General features: G+C 35.3%; 1 protein-coding gene and 1 long non-coding RNA gene across 4 annotated transcripts in view; one reads left to right on the top strand and one right to left on the bottom strand.

Annotated features, from left to right (window-relative positions):
• LOC145292915 (uncharacterized) overlaps positions 1 to 16,058 on the bottom strand; it is a 60,609-nt gene that overhangs the window by 30,488 nt on the left and 14,063 nt on the right. The window lies entirely within an intron of this gene.
• The window catches only part of LOC145292913 (glycerol-3-phosphate phosphatase-like), a 117,125-nt gene continuing 110,556 nt past the window's right edge, over positions 9,490 to 16,058 (top strand). For 2 of the 3 annotated variants that reach the window (XR_013869615.1, XM_080139070.1), the window contains exon 1: positions 9,490 to 9,759. Coding sequence is in view for 2 of the 3 variants with exons in the window: in XM_080139070.1 (XP_079995196.1) it covers positions 9,675 to 9,759 (85 nt within the window). In the remaining variant the exon portion in view is untranslated. The remainder of the gene's footprint in view (positions 9,760 to 16,058) is intronic. The other variant, XM_080139071.1, reaches the window with a different exon arrangement.

The raw sequence follows: 16,058 nt of genomic DNA, 5'->3' as shown, positions 1-16,058 counted from the left end.
CAGAGAGAGAGAGAGAGAAAAAGAGTGGGAGAAAGAATGAGTGATTGAAATCACTAATTAATTATATTTTATCAGACTATCGTTTTACATGTTCATGCACTGTATGCTCCCAAACGGATCATCCTTTTCTCTTACACACTCTCTCTTTGAGCCATGTAACATCATATCTGTTTCTATAAATTCCCACAGTCTGGCAATCCTGACTGTGGGTTTTTCAAGTTGGTTAAAGCTTTTTTTTATTTATGTTCGCTCCAAAGAAGGCATATTGTCATTTGGACGTAACGGGCTACTATTTGGGATCATGTCTAAAAATGAATGAGATGTTGGTTTACATTACATTTAAACTTCTGCATGACAATTATTTTTATGGAAGAAGAGCAAGTCAATTTTTTCATTTATATAATATGTTAAGGCATTTAATGTTCGTATGTGCCTGTCACACACATGTTTTAAAAAAATGAGATCGTCTGATGATTAGTTATTAATTTTATGTCAATAAGGTAAATAATTTTGACTTTAACTATTTGAAAATGAATTGTGCCAAAAAATCAAATGATAAAATTCCAATATGGCGTTTTAAGAATAAAACGCCACATTCGTTTTATTGATTTGAAGAAAATTTTGCTGACGATTTTTTCATCAAAGAATTCTCTTTGAGAATAACTTTGGGTGCTCCCTGGAATCTACGTAATAACAAATCTCAGTAAATTTCCAGTACTCTCCACCACTTTCAGTACCATTTGCAAATTGATTTGCGTTATCACAACTACCTTTTACGATTGATTTCTCGCTAGTAGTGGGCATTGGTTTTCACTAGAATTTGTGGCAATAAGTCTCCCCAAGGTCCCAATTCTCTTTGCGCTCATCCAGTGGAGGTCTGGATATTGTTTTCTCTCCAAAGTCTTTCCATCATCCGTGACCGTTGTTATTATTATTATTATTATTATTATTATTCAGATTTTGTATCTCGCTGTTGTTATCACCGATATTATACTGATAGCCATGTTCATTTGTAATGATCCGCTTATCAACATCTTTTCTCAATCTTCAAGCACTTTCCACAAGATTCTGGCAGTTCCCAACGAGGCAGTTTTTTGAAGTACTCCAACATTGCATTGGATCCCAATTTTCTTAATCCACTTTTCAAATCCTTTTGTGACACACCCCAGGGCTCCCATTACAATGACTTCAACTTCTAACTTCTTCAATCTTTTTATCTTCCTTTTCAAGTCTTGGTAATTTTCGACCTTTTTTTTTTTTTTTTTTTGCAACAAAATTAAATCTGGTCTCCTCGCTTCAATCACATTATCACATTGGATATTCATATCCCACAATAATTTCACATTATTAATCTCTACCACCCCTTCTGGAACATGCTCGTACAATTTTTCACTGCATTTTAATCCTCTTTACTTGCATATATCCCAATGGACCTTTCTCGCAATATTGTCATGTCTTCTCTCGTAGTTCTTTTAAGCTAACTTCTCACAACTACTGATGAGGTGTTGTATATTCTCACCTTTCTGTCCACACAGTCGACTTTCAGCCGTTTTATCAATGTGATGCTTCACATAATTCATCTTGAGATCTTGCTCCTGTGTGGCACATATTAGAGCTTCTGTCCCAATCTTCAAGTCATATTTTAACAACTATCGCCAGGTTTTTCTCTTGTCCATTACATCTGGTAGTTTTTTACTGAATTAATCATGCATTTTCTTCTCAATCTATTTGTCTTTCATTTTTTGTTCATTTATTGCCTTACATTCGTTGCTTCTTACTAGTTCACTCTCTTGCAATTTTTCAAGTTTTGACACCTTTTTATAAGCTTTTCCTTACAGTCGGATGAAGACGTAAACTTCCAGAATATTTTCTTCTTTTACACATCGTTCTACACCTATTAGTCCTCATTTTTTTTCACACTTCTTAATGCCAAATTCCTATGTCATTACTGAAGATCTGAACAGTTTTACAAACATATTTAGCTGGTATTTGCTCTTTGAATACAACTTTAAGTCACCCATAAATAAAAAATGGTTTACCCAATACTCCTTCTTTCCCCACACTTAACATGCATTTACCTTTTGTAATATGAACGACAAGGGTGCCATACTCAAAACAAACAACAATGGCGACAAGATGTCCTCCTTAAAAATCCCTCTCTTCATATGAATTTCTCCAAGATCTTTATTTGATGTTAATGACAATTTCCATTGCTTAATGCTTTTGTCCAAGAAATCTCACACATTCAATGCTCTTCCAAATATTTCCATATTATTATCATCATCATCATCATCATCAATAGTACATTATACAGATTGGTGTGAAAAACGCTGTGGAATTTCTAACACATCAATTCTATCTTATTATGAAAAGTTGGGGCTCAACTCCCAAATTAATCATGTGAATCAGACCAAATCTTTTACTGGTTTTATTTTTCTCAGCTCAAATGACTGAAGGTGAATTTTGTGTAATGACACACTGTGGCAGTGTTGGTGTACCAAGCTGTTCTAGTTTATTTTTCTTTAAAAGTTCACATTGCTTCATTATTCTTATTTTTTTTTTATTTAACTTAAACAAGGCAAATTGCTACAGGGACACTCTAAGTAGGGTGTTGAGCAGCAAGGTGTCTTGACATGACACTTAAATTTCTGCATGTAAGTACAGTCAAAGACGTAAGATACATGGAGGGAATTCAAAAGTCTAACAATTTGAGGGAAAGAAACTTTCAGAGTAGAAGGTTCATTAGCATCGAGAACTTCTACAATGAAGGTGTGGGAGTTTACTGTTTGTCAGGTTAATTGGGAATATGTACGCCAAGAGGGCATGAGTACTACAAGTTCGTTGGAGCACATTCTATTGAAGTACTTGTAAAACTAGAAAAAGTATGCACCATTGCGGTGATCGGACCGGAGTAGAAGCTTAGTTGACAGTGTGTGATTTATTAGATTGGAGAGTCTTTTTGGGATCCTGCCTAATAGAGAGAGACACCAGCCTAAACAGCAATACTGTATGTATGAACAAATGGTCATTTTGTAGAGATATTGATACTGTCAGAAGCGAGTATATAAAGAGAGTTCACCTTCTTTGCAGCAGCCTTAGCAATGTCTATGATATTGATACTGTCAGATGTGAGTATTTTACTAGCACAGTAGAAGGAACCCACTTTCTTTGCAGCAGCCTTGGCAATGTCTATGTATTTGTTCCAATTCATATTACCTGTGAATGTTAGGCTGAGGAGTTTGAATGATGAACTCTCAGCTAGTGCTATTATCCATGGAAAATGATGGTTGAAAATGTTCTTTGTAATTGTTGAAGGAAAGAAGCTTTGTCTTAGTAGCATTAAATGTTACCATCTGTTTACGTCCCCATTTCACTACAGACTGAAGGTCATTTTTTAAGGTTTCAGACATTGTCTTATATATGTGTTTTCATTTATTTTTTCCGCAGGTCTCACAGAGCAACTACACCCATCAGCAACTATACCCAACTCAGACACAATTTAATCATGAAGGTGGTGTATGAATAGATAAATAAATAAGATAAATAAATGAAGATTCAAGGATCGATCTATGGGTCACACCTCTATTAATGTCATGTTTGGATGTACAGCCATCAAGGTAAACTTTTTTTTAAAGATTTTCTTGTCTAAGAAAGATCTGATTATATTAAACATTCATCCAATAATACTGTACAATTTAATTGGTCCCCTGATAAAAGGAGGGTTGATCTGTAAATTCACCTTTGTCCGTTCGTCTGTTTACACTTTTCTCAATAACTATGCCTTGGAATTGTTTGAAATTTTGCACAAACATTAAACATGATATGAGTAAAAAAGTAACAGAACGGAGTGCCTTTCGGGTAAATATGACTAAAATTGACACTTTTGTGCTTATTAAAAAAAAAATCGATGCCTCGGATTTTTATAAAACTTTCTGAAAAGTTGTAACTGATTTCTATAAAGTTTTGTTTGTCTATACTCTGCGATAACTCTTGGGTGTGCCTCAGGGATTCTTTTAGGGCTAATAAAAACACTCCATTTTTGGGAATATTTTACCATATTTGTCCAAAATTGTCTATGTATGTCTATTTAGCAGTTTTGCATGGTGCTGAACTCAAATTTAAATATGTAAAGGTCTTGGGGACTTTTGGGGTTAAATGGAAGGGGGGGGGGGCAAATGATGGACTTTGTAATTTCTTTATTTTTGCATGGTGCAAAACTCAAATTTACATATGTTAAGGCCTAAAGCTGCACTGTTTGTTCATTTTCACAAGGAAATGGGGGGGGGGGCAATGCTGAACTTAGTCATTTTTTTTTATGTCTCGTTCACTGTGTCCACGGGGGACTACGCATGCTTCATTTGTTTTAATTTAAGTTTCTTTCCCTCAAATTGTTAGATTTTTGAATATTCTCCCTTAATCCTGCATCCTCGACTGTACTTACATGCATAAATTTAAGTGTCATGTCAACAGACATCTTGTTACCTTACTTAGAGTATCCCTGTAGGCATGGTTCCTAATTTACAGTAGAAATTTGCCTTGTTTAAAAAAAAAAACATATATAAAAATAATTTTAAAAAAATGAAGAAATGTGAACTTTTAAAGAAAAATAAACTAGAACAGATGGGTACACCAACACTGCCACAGTGTGTCATTACACAAAATTCAATATGAGAAATGAAATTCACCTTCAGTCATTTGAGCTGAGAAAAATAAAACCAGTAAAAGATTTGGTCTGATTCACATGATTAATTTGGGAGTTGAGCCCCAACTTTTCATAATAAGACAGAATTGATGTGTTAGAAATTCCACAGCATTTTCCACACCAATCTGTATAATGTATAGTAGTAGTAATAGTAGTAGTATAGTTTTAATAATAATAATAAATAATAATAAATAATAATAAATAATAATAATAATAATAATAATAATAATAATAATAATAATAATAATAACAACAACAACCTTTTGAAACTATAAATACCTGAAAAAATTTTTTAAAAATTAACTCGTTCTTCTTCCATAAAAAAAATAATTGCGATTATCAGGTAAATATTGTTTAAATAAATAAAACAAACATGTCTTTTATTCACGTATTTAAAATTGGAGCAATTAAATTATTTTTAAAACAATAAATATTTTGTCTTCCTATCAATTATTGTCAGTATAAATATTCTTCAAGTCAATAAAACGAATGCCACTTTTATAAATGCATTTAATATATTAGTCGGTGGAATTATATAACATGATTTTTGGCACAATTAATTTTAAAATGGCTAAAGTCAAAATTGTTTACCTTAGCGACATAAGACTAATCACCAGTCATCAGACGATCTCATGTATTTAAATGTGTGTGACAGTTACATATGAACATTAAATGCCTTAACATATTATCATATAGATGAAGAAGAAGTAGAAATTTAGAATATTATTATGTTTTATTGAAGACTTGGGAATATTTTGATGCCGTGTTAAACTATAATTAAAATGAATTTATTTAAATTGAGCAGGGGGGCGCTCGACTTTGCCGGTCGTGAAATATGCTTAATGTATCTCAGTTCTCTCATAAATTTTTTTTATCCAACTGTCAATCATTTCATTTCATTAACCTTTATCCTCGAGTTACTTTTGGCCTTGATAAATGTTGATTCATTCGCAAAACCAACAAAAGTGAAATACATCGTAAATTAATTCTTTTTAATTCAGTCAATTATTTTCTAAATTAAGTAAAATATTCTCGTGTGATTTTATAAAAATCTTGCTACAAAAAAAGATGAATTTAAAATTAAAAAACGAGGTGAAAAATATATATTTTGCTTTTTCCACAAACAGAGCTCTTTTGCAAGGGCTTCTCATCTATGAGACACATTAGCATGGAACTGCCTCCTCGCAGATTACAACTTTGTAATCTTCAAATTCAATATTAAGAGATTCTTGTTATGAACCTGTCCACACAAGTAATTCGAGCTTGGTCCATCCTATCAACATTTCCCAATTCTTTCATTGTTCTTTATCTTTCAACTGACAATCATTCTATCTCATTAACCCTTATCCTCAAATGGTTTTTGGCCTTTGATAAGTGGTAATCCTGTGATGAAGTATTGATGTCATTCAAACAAATGCTAAAAATCTACTGGCTTGAAGAACTACTCTCTTTCCTTCTCCATTTTATTTAGATACTCTCTACTCTTCACTTGTAAAAGCTCACATGTAGTCGCTAACTCATCATTTTCGAAAATGATTTTGAACCATAATGTAACAAGCCGATGCCAAATGACAAAAAAAAAAAAAAAGAAACCAATAAAAACAGGGAACTTGACAAACGAAATTAGATCCAAGCCAGCATAGAACTAAAAAATATGCTTACTCCGACCTGAGTCTTTGTCCAGGGGGCATGAAAGGAACATTCAGATGTACATACTGCATGCATGATCTCGCACGCACATATTTCCACACTAACAAGAGTCATGCAAACAGCAGCAAATTGCTACCCACTAACACATCCTAACAGAACATACACAGTGCTCGTCTGAACTCCAATCTCTGGTCCCTCTTAGCCAATCTTTCACGAAACCACCTGTCTAGCTGAAACCACTGTCAATAATTTTCCCCACTCTTCATCTGTGCCTAAATCAAAACGTAGATTCCATGAACAAAGCTTCTTTCTTAGAAGTGCACGCCTGTGGAACTCTGTTCCGGTTGCCTGTTTCCCAGCTGACTACAACTTGGTTGTCTTCAAGTCCAACATAAACAAATTCTTGATGAACCGCCCCTTTAAGTAATCCTATTTACCAAATTTCCACTACTAACGATTACTACAATATTATTCCAATGACTACTGTACACTCTATAACCCTTATCCTCGATTGACAAATATAATGACATACGCACCACTAAGCTACTCACTGAACTTTCTTTACCAAACGCAACATTTTTTGTTTCATTTTATTCAGTCAAAGTTCTCAAAAATCAAGGGTCCTGCCTTCTTGGTATTAACACTTTATCTCGATATGAGATACATAGATATTCAAATATTCCATTAATCTTCTCTTATCTTTCAAACACTGAGCTAGCAAAGAAGTTGAGAACATAATTATTCTCTCCCCAATTGACCATTTAAATATGTTATGTTGTACAATATATTCTATTCGATGCCTCCATTCAGTCTCAAAAGACAAAGGATACCCCCTGTAGGTGCAGCTGTGCAGGTAATTGTGTGGCAAGGTTTGCGCAATCCCCAGCCACACCTCCTGAATCGGCACTGCTTGAGCCCAGTGGCAAAGAAAAGTCCAGGACGACTGGAAACAATGCCAAGATAAGCGGAGAGTACATACAGTACCTGGAAGTCCCAAATGGTCACCCATCTAGTACTGACCAGGATCATCGTTGCTTAACTTCAGTGATCTAATGGGAACCGGTGTCTCAAATGTGATTATGCAATATATATATATAGCAGAGAGTTTGTTTATGCTTTTCTAAGTGGACACTTATTGACTAAAAATGACTTTTATATCCTTGTAAAATTAGTTATATAAATGACTGTTATTTAATCATGTTTTCCTTTTTTTATTTATAAAATATTGTTGATGTATTAGGTTGGTACAAAAATAATGTCGTTTTTTGACATGAAGTTGAATGTAAAAAACGACATTATTTTTGCACCAACCTAATATTTAGTTAGTACTTGTTAACGAAATAGCTCCTTCTATTCTCTGAATCTTTCCATTTTAATTTGCATGTATGATGTTTAATATCCTAATTTTCCTTCCTTTACATCCATAATATAACATTTATAGCCACACTTTCTCATATTTATCTTAATATTTTTGCAATATAAGGGTAAATGAATCAACCGCTAGCCTCTCTACTGAACAAGGTCCAAAAAAAAAAAATAAAAAATAAAAAATTTTTCAATCTAATTAGTCTTGCACTTTCAATCAAGCTCCAACTCTTGTCTCATCACCGCCATATTGCATCTCTGCACTTGTTTTACAAGTACTTTAATGGAATGTGCTACGACGGACTTGTAGTGCATACGCTCCTGAACATAAATACTCTCAACTAACCAAAAAAATACCACGCTTTTACTGTAGAGGTTCCCCAATGCCAGAGAGCGTTCCACTCTGAAAATTTCTTCCCTCAAACTGCTAGACTTTGGGATTCCTTCCCTTTATCTTGTACGAGCCTTTTTCAAGTCTCACACAAAACACACATTCATATTTCAAGTTGTCATATACATACGCGCACACAAACATACGCGCCCACGTCCACACATGTACACATATTCACGTTCGCGTACATACACTCACATTCACGTATATATACACACACACTTACGTATACACATGTACTCACACACGCGAACACAAACACACACATGGACAACATCACTTCCGCTTTCTAAGGAAATACACATGCGCAAAAGACACTCCAGAAGCGAGTATAAAACATGGAGATAGGCTGTTTCTAATTCTCTTTTTAGGACCAACTCTCAACTAGAGAGGTTGGGCGAACAAGCCGCCGCCGTTTCGGCACGCGCGCACGCGCACCTCACGCCCACTTCCTACTATGTATGGGGCATGAGCTAATGACTGTATGTATACATTCTCCCTCTTTCTCTCTCCATCTACTACTGGCCACTAAGAACACCTTCGCGTAGCTGACTACTAACTGATGACAACTCTAATATCCTCTTCCTTGCCTACACACTGGATTCTCATTTCCACTACAACACTCACTTCAATTCCCACGCGCGAACAAACAATAATGACCCAGACTTGAGATGAAAACACATTTCCTTTTCTTTGTCCTGCAACGGACATTGGTTACATACGCGCGGACATGTTATAACTAAAATGTCCATTTCTTTCAACAGCAAATAAACGACGTTTATCTTATCCATTACTTGAGTCTTTGTTTCCTTCAATTCCCATTCGTTTCATTATTCTTTTGTAACGGGATTGGGGTATTTATATATCCTAGCCCCCTACAATCTTGCTTTTCCGACTGTACTAGCGTGCAGAAATTCAAGTGTAATATGAACAGACATCTCGCTGCTCAACTCCCTACTTAGAGGGTCCCTGTAGGCATGGTCCCTAATTCACAGTAGCATCTTACGTCTTAGCAATTTGCTCTGTTTGGGGTGAATACAAGTAAAAAAAAAAATGTTAATGTCAACATAGTTCATGATAATTGTAGTGTAATTGTCGTCATCAACGCCAGGGGCTACGCCTCACAGTCTTTTGTGGTATAAAATAAAAAAAGGGGGCGGGGTCTATGAAATCACTGAACTATTTCGTTTAATTATATAAGCAGTCTCAACTGAACTACATAGATTACCTAGAAGGCAGGCAAAACAAAAAATAAATTAAAAACAAAGATCCAATAAAAAGAGAATGGTGCAATAGCCAATTCATTGTGAGAATGACAAGTTTTAAATAATACCATAAGAGATGCCAGCTCTCATTCGGACCACCTCCACATTAAATTTTAGGACAACATACGCCCAATTTTCACACCGCAATGAAGCCGGTACCACACAATCAACCAATCACCCTTCACATATCTAATTTCGTCTAACTATTTTTTTCACATCTGCAAATTGTCAAAATTTTATTCCATCAGAGTAATCTCCCCTTGGTCTGAAGTTCTTACTTTCTCTTACATAATAAACAAACATGTCGAAATCATCTGAGTTCCTTACCAACGCTCACATACAGGATCTTCTGCATAATGTAGACAATTTTCTATTCGACTGTGATGGTAAGTATCGTTTGTTTTTAATACTTAATTTCATCTTAAAGAACGATCCAACGACATTGTTTAAGAACTATCCAACGGGAACGGCATTGTTTTCTTTTCAAGAGATAACTTTATTCTAGTAGATCGACAATAAATGTTTTCATTAACTTACCATTAATTAATTTTATTTTTCAAAATAAAATTTCGTTTATATTGGGATTTTTTAAAATCCTATTTTGGTGCTTATCCAGTTTGGCACTTATGGCGGCAGTTAAAAGTAAAACGAATACAGAAAAGTCTGTACGTACCAGTTATGGAACAAAGATGAAATATTCCAAAAATAATATAATTTGATAAAACATTTTAATCATGTAAGAATAAACATGGTTGACACTTGCCATTTTATAAGCATGAAGCAGCCTTGAAGTTGCGATCAAAAGCTAAGATCGAGTGTAATGGAACGAAATGCAAGAAGAAAAAAAAATGACAAATAATTTAAACAACTTTTAAAAGTTGTTTAAATTATTTGTCATCATCATCATCATCATCATCATTATTATTATTATTACTACTACTACTACTACTACTACTACTACTACTACATTTTGTTCCGTTACATTCGATCTTAGTTTTTGATCACAAGGTCAAGGCTGCTTCGTGCTTACGGCTTTGCTGAGGACATCCATCTTTGATTCTTACACGATTAAATTGTTTACACGTTTTAAATGTGCATTTCTCTAGTTTAGGTGCTAATACACTTACTATTATTTTTTTAAATCGTATTTCCAAGTTTAATTAAAGTTTTATGATATGTTGTTGTTTTTTTAATTCAATTGTAAGGTTAAAGTACAGAATATGTACAAAACATCCTCCCCCTCCCCATGTTAATAGCTTTTTAAATAATAACTTTATTATTTCAGCACGGATCAATAAGTGTATATGGAGTACCCTAGTTAATATGGGTAAAATGAATTGACTTTTTACTCGAAATGACTTCATGTAATAATGTTTGGCGCTTATGTCAATGGATCATTAAATCTTTTTCATTTAACATTCTTTCATTGTTCTTATTATTTCAGCGTCCATAATTATATCGCAAGAAATATACTTATTTTTGCTATGTCTATGCTGGTAACCAGCATTGCTGGTTATCTCCCTTAGATTTAATGATCCGTTGACATAAGCGCCCATTGCTCATAATTTTTTAGAACTTTTTTTTTTTTTTTTTCGAAATAATTACATTTTAAATTTAAATCAATGTATTCAAACGATCCTTTGGGGGGGGGGAAAAAAGCAATACATAAGATAAAGTGGTGTAATAAATGATGCATGTTACCGGGCTATATATATATATATTTTTTTTAACCATATTTTTTTAACCCGTATTTTTAAGTTAAATTCAAGTTTTACAATATCTTTTTGTTTATTAAATTGTTAGGTGAACGTACAGAATAGTTACAATACACCTGCCAGTCTGGTAACATAAGTACCGAATTCTGAATTACCAATTCTTTGCTTACTCCCCCTTTGCGATCCTTTTTCCCCGCTTCAGCTTAATCGATAATAATCTGATTAAAATACTTTTTTTTTTTTTTTTTTTTTTTAAGTTACACGCGAATTCATTCATAATTGTGAAATTATTAAAAATTTAAGGAATAAAGCAGCGAAAGCGCAACTGAATTAAAAAAAAAATAATTACACAACTCTTTAAATTTAAATCAATGTATTCAAACGGTCCTTAAAGTTTTACGATATCTTTTTATTTATTAAATTGTTAAGTGAAAGTTAAATCCAAGTTTAGCGTTACAAATTCCAGAGAATTTTTTGAGGAAGGGCACTATTGCCAAACGAATTATTTTGCGCTAAAAAAGTATTTTTTTGTTTAAAAAATTAACCATTGTAGCAGAGAACAAAATATCGAAGCCGGTCATTTTGTTTATCGCCATCATCTAAATTGAATGGTCCATTTTGTTTTCTCCGAGAGTGACTTGCCCTTTCTTTTTATGAGGTGGGGGGGGGGCTTTTATTTTAATTAAACAAACGAAAAAAATATTAAATAAGATTTGGACAAAATAAAACAAACATTATTAAACATTTATTTTACATTTGAACGGAATAAAAAAATTTACATTTGAACCGAATAAAAAATTTATTTTACATTTGAACGGAATAAAAAATTTATTTTACATTTGAACGGAATAAAAAATTTATTTTACATTTGAACGGAATAAATTAAATTTATTTTACATTTGATGAATTTGTTTAATAATTTTTTCGTTTGTTTTATTTTAAATAAAGGGAAAATTCCACACACACACACCCACCTCAAAAAAAAAAAGGGGGGGCAAGTCATTCTCGGAGAAAAAAAAATGGATCAATCAGATTAAATGATGACTTTATGGAATGGTTACAATACACCCGCTTGCCCGGTGCATAAGTACCAAAAAAGTGATTTTTAATATCGTATTCAGCTAAATCCATAATAAGCGGCACTTAAATTAATGGTTTATTTTATTGATACTACACCGTAATCACGTGATTAAAATTTTAGCAGACGAAACATTGTGAGTAAACAGTTCCGGAGCTGGATATTCCCCACATTAAAAAATGACCTTGTGTCTAACTTTGCCCTTTAGTGGAGGCCAGTAAATAGGAAGTCTCAAGATCAGAATAGTAATCCTACTCCTAGTAGATGGCAGGACAACTGATGGTCTGTTTGTGTTGCATGTCTTGTATTCTGTATAACCACTTGTTCAGCATCCCTTACCTAAACTGAAACTCTTAAAAAAAAAAAAAAAAAAAAAAATGACAGTACAATAAAAAAAAAATTACGCTAAAACCAGGCACAAACTCAAACAAAACCAACCTGCCTTCTCCCTTGAGGCTTGCATTTACGAACATCCGGGGGCTTAGAACTAATTTAAATGATGTCGAATCATTTCTCCTAACAAACACCCCGGATATCTTAGCACTAAGTGAGACTAATCTACACTCCTCCATCCCCTCTAACTACTTTAACATGCCTGGATATCTCCCACTCTGCTGTAAGGACTGACAGACATATGCACGGGCTTGGAGTATATATTCGGAACACCTTTCCCTTGACTAGAGAAACTAAACTAGAATTGGACGATCAAGCCTTTATGTGCTTTAGACTTAACATGCAACATAACATTAGCTACTTTTATTTTCTCTACTGCTCTCCCTCGACTGTACCTTAATAAACAAAGTCTCTGACAGCATAGATACAGCACTTTCCCTCCGCACAAGTGCATGTGTTTGGTGACTGCAATGTCCACCACAGCAACTGGCTTGGATTTTCTACTCACACAGACACAGCTGGTATGACTACATGTAACTTCTCTATATCTCATTCCCTATCACAGATGGTTACGTTTCCAACCTGTTTCCCAGACCAGCAAGAACAACACGCATCACTTCTAGATCTGTTTCCGACCACGGTTTCCGATGACTGTGTAACTAATGCCCACAGCTCACTTGGGAACGCCGATCATGCAGTGGTAATAGTTGAAATAGCCCTAAATTTTAGAGCCAAAACTGAAGAGCCATTACTTAAAACAACGAGATATTATAAAAAGGCTGACTGGGAAGCCATCAGGGATCTCATCAGGGACGGCCCATGACAAAATATCTTTTCACTTCCTGCTGAACAATGCGTAAATGAGACCACTGAATGGTTCAAAACAGCAATTGAAGCACATGTTCCCACACGGAAATTTTATAGCAAGCCCCACTCTCCCCAATGGTTTACTTCTACTTGTGCAGCCGCCATTGCACAAAGGCAGATTTAACCGACATGTCCAGTTCAAACAGGCAGAAGTACATAGAAGCCAGAAGTAACTGTAAGAAAGAAATAGCGACAGCTAAGAGAGAATTTACTGAAACCACTAAAAAACGCATCGAAGCACAGAAATTAGGGACCCGCGACTTCTGGAAAATCTACAACAGTGTAGTAAATAATAGGCAATCAACAATTCCCCCACTATCCAACAATCATGAGGTTGTTTGCTCTGCAACTGAGAAGGCTAACATGCTTGCCAGTCAGTTTGCCTCCAACTTCTCACCGGACCCTACCAACCACCCCCTCCCTGACTTTCCTTTGCGGACAGATGCCACACTAGACGATCTGAAAATCACCCCTTCTCAGGTGCATGCTATCATAAAAAATCTTGACACTTCAAAAGCATGTGGACCTGATCTCATCCCGGCTGTGCTATTAAAAAAGTGTTCCGCCAAAGTAGCTCCAATTTTCTCTAAACTTTACAACAAATGCCTTAATGAATCTTGCTTTCCTGTCTGCTGGAAAACTGCTTCTGTAGTACCAGTTTTCAAGAATTCTGACGAAAGAACTGACCCAGTAAATTATCGCCCCATTAGCCTCCTTCCACTTTTCGCCAAAATATTTGAGACAATAATTAACCAAGCTCTAGTCCATCACCCTACAGATGCTAAACTTCTGACTGACCAACAATATAGATTTAGACAAGCCCGTTCAACAGCAGACATCCTAACTGTAATCTCCAAACGTATATACCAGTCACTGGGCAAAGCGGGGGAGGGTAGAGCGGTAGCTCTAGATATATCTAAGGCTTTTGACAGGGTATGGCATGAAGGTCTTCTCAGGAAAATCAGATCATATGGTATCACTGGAAGAATTCATGACATGATTAAATCCTTCTTAGATGAGAGAAAAATCCAGGTTGTCCTCGACGGTCGTACATCTAAACAATATGATATAAATGCAGGAGTGCCTCAGGGGTCTATCCTGGGACCTCTGTTATTCCTAATATTCATAAATGACCTCCCTGACAAAATTGCCTGTGAGATGGGTATATATGGTGACGACACCACACTCTATAACAGACACGACAGGAAAACAAATGAACACATATCTAAAGAAATGGCAGAAGCACTAGAGGATGACCTCCGATCTGTAGTGGAATGGGGACATAAATGGATGGTCACATTCAATGCTGTCAAGACTAAACTAGTTTCCTTCAATAATTACAAGAAACTTTCTCTACCACCAATAGCAATGGCCAATGACTATCTGAAAGTACATCCTTTAAACTCCTCGACCTAACGCTCTCAGGAAACATGAGTTGGAACAATTACATTGAGAGTATCGCTAGGACCGCTGTGAAGAAGGTAGGTTCTCTCTACCGTGCTAGAAAGATACTAATGCCCGAAAGTATCCTATACCTCTATAAGGCCACTATTCGCCCATGTATGGAGTATGGTTGTCATATTTGGGCTGGTGCATCTACCACTAGTCTCTCGTTCCTAGACAAGGTTCAAAAGAGAGTCGCCAATCTGATAGGCCCTGAACTGTCATCTAAACTTCAGCCCCTGTCCCATCGACGAAATGTTGCATCCCTCTGTCTTTTCTACAAGTACTTTAACAGTGAATGCTCTGACAAACTGCAAGCACTTGTGCACCCTCGACATAAATACCCCCGACAAGCAGCTAAATTCCACCACTTCACAGTAGAGATCCCTAGATGTAAGAGAGCCTTCTATTCCAGTAGTTTCTCCCCCAGGACAGCTAAACTTTGGAATTCCCTGCTTCCCTGCATGCTGACATGCAGAAATTCAAGTGCAACATGAACTGACATCTTGCTGCCCAACTCCCTACATAGTACCCCTGATGCCCATGTCCCTGATAGTAGCCCCCTACAACAAAGTGGCAATATGCCTTGTTTGGGATGAAAATGTAATAAAAAAAAAAATAAATAAGTAATCCAAAGCGTGTTCATATATAAAAATCGATTATTTTTGTTTTGTTTTAAAGAACATTAAACACATTAAAATATATATTTTTTTAAATATATACATCGGTCACCCATTTTAATTTGACAAAGTTCTTATTTTTCCCCCATTATGTAGGGTATCCAAGATTTTAATAAACCGTGAGATATTCATCTATATTTTCTCGTTTTGTCATTTTTTTCTTATTTATACATTACGTGCCATTTTTACCTATAAATTCGCTCCGTTCTTTGGCATTCAGAGTTGATTCAGCTGGTAATTTCCAGTGTTAAGGGCTTTGTATTTTCAGCTTTTAGTCAGTACATTGGTTATTTTTGGTTTGCTGTACTGCTCATTCCAAAAAGCATCATACGGAGTTGAAAATATGATGAGCTCTATAAGCCTTTCACTCAGCTCTTCATCTTTGAAATCACATTTCTGTGCCAAAGTTCTAGCTTGTATCACAAAGTCATCTAGGGACTTTGGTGACTTCTGGCCAGGGTTGCAGTGTCAGAGTCGGAGTCAGGGGAAGTCGGAGGTTGGTTGTGACA

The sequence above is a fragment of the Euprymna scolopes genome, chromosome 14 (genome assembly GCF_053919585.1).
Source record: "Euprymna scolopes isolate OS-2025 chromosome 14, ASM5391958v1, whole genome shotgun sequence".
Classification (NCBI taxonomy): Eukaryota; Metazoa; Mollusca; class Cephalopoda; order Sepiida; family Sepiolidae; genus Euprymna; species Euprymna scolopes.
The sequence above is the reverse complement of the archived record's forward strand: the minus strand, read 5'-3'. Positions and strand labels throughout refer to the sequence as shown.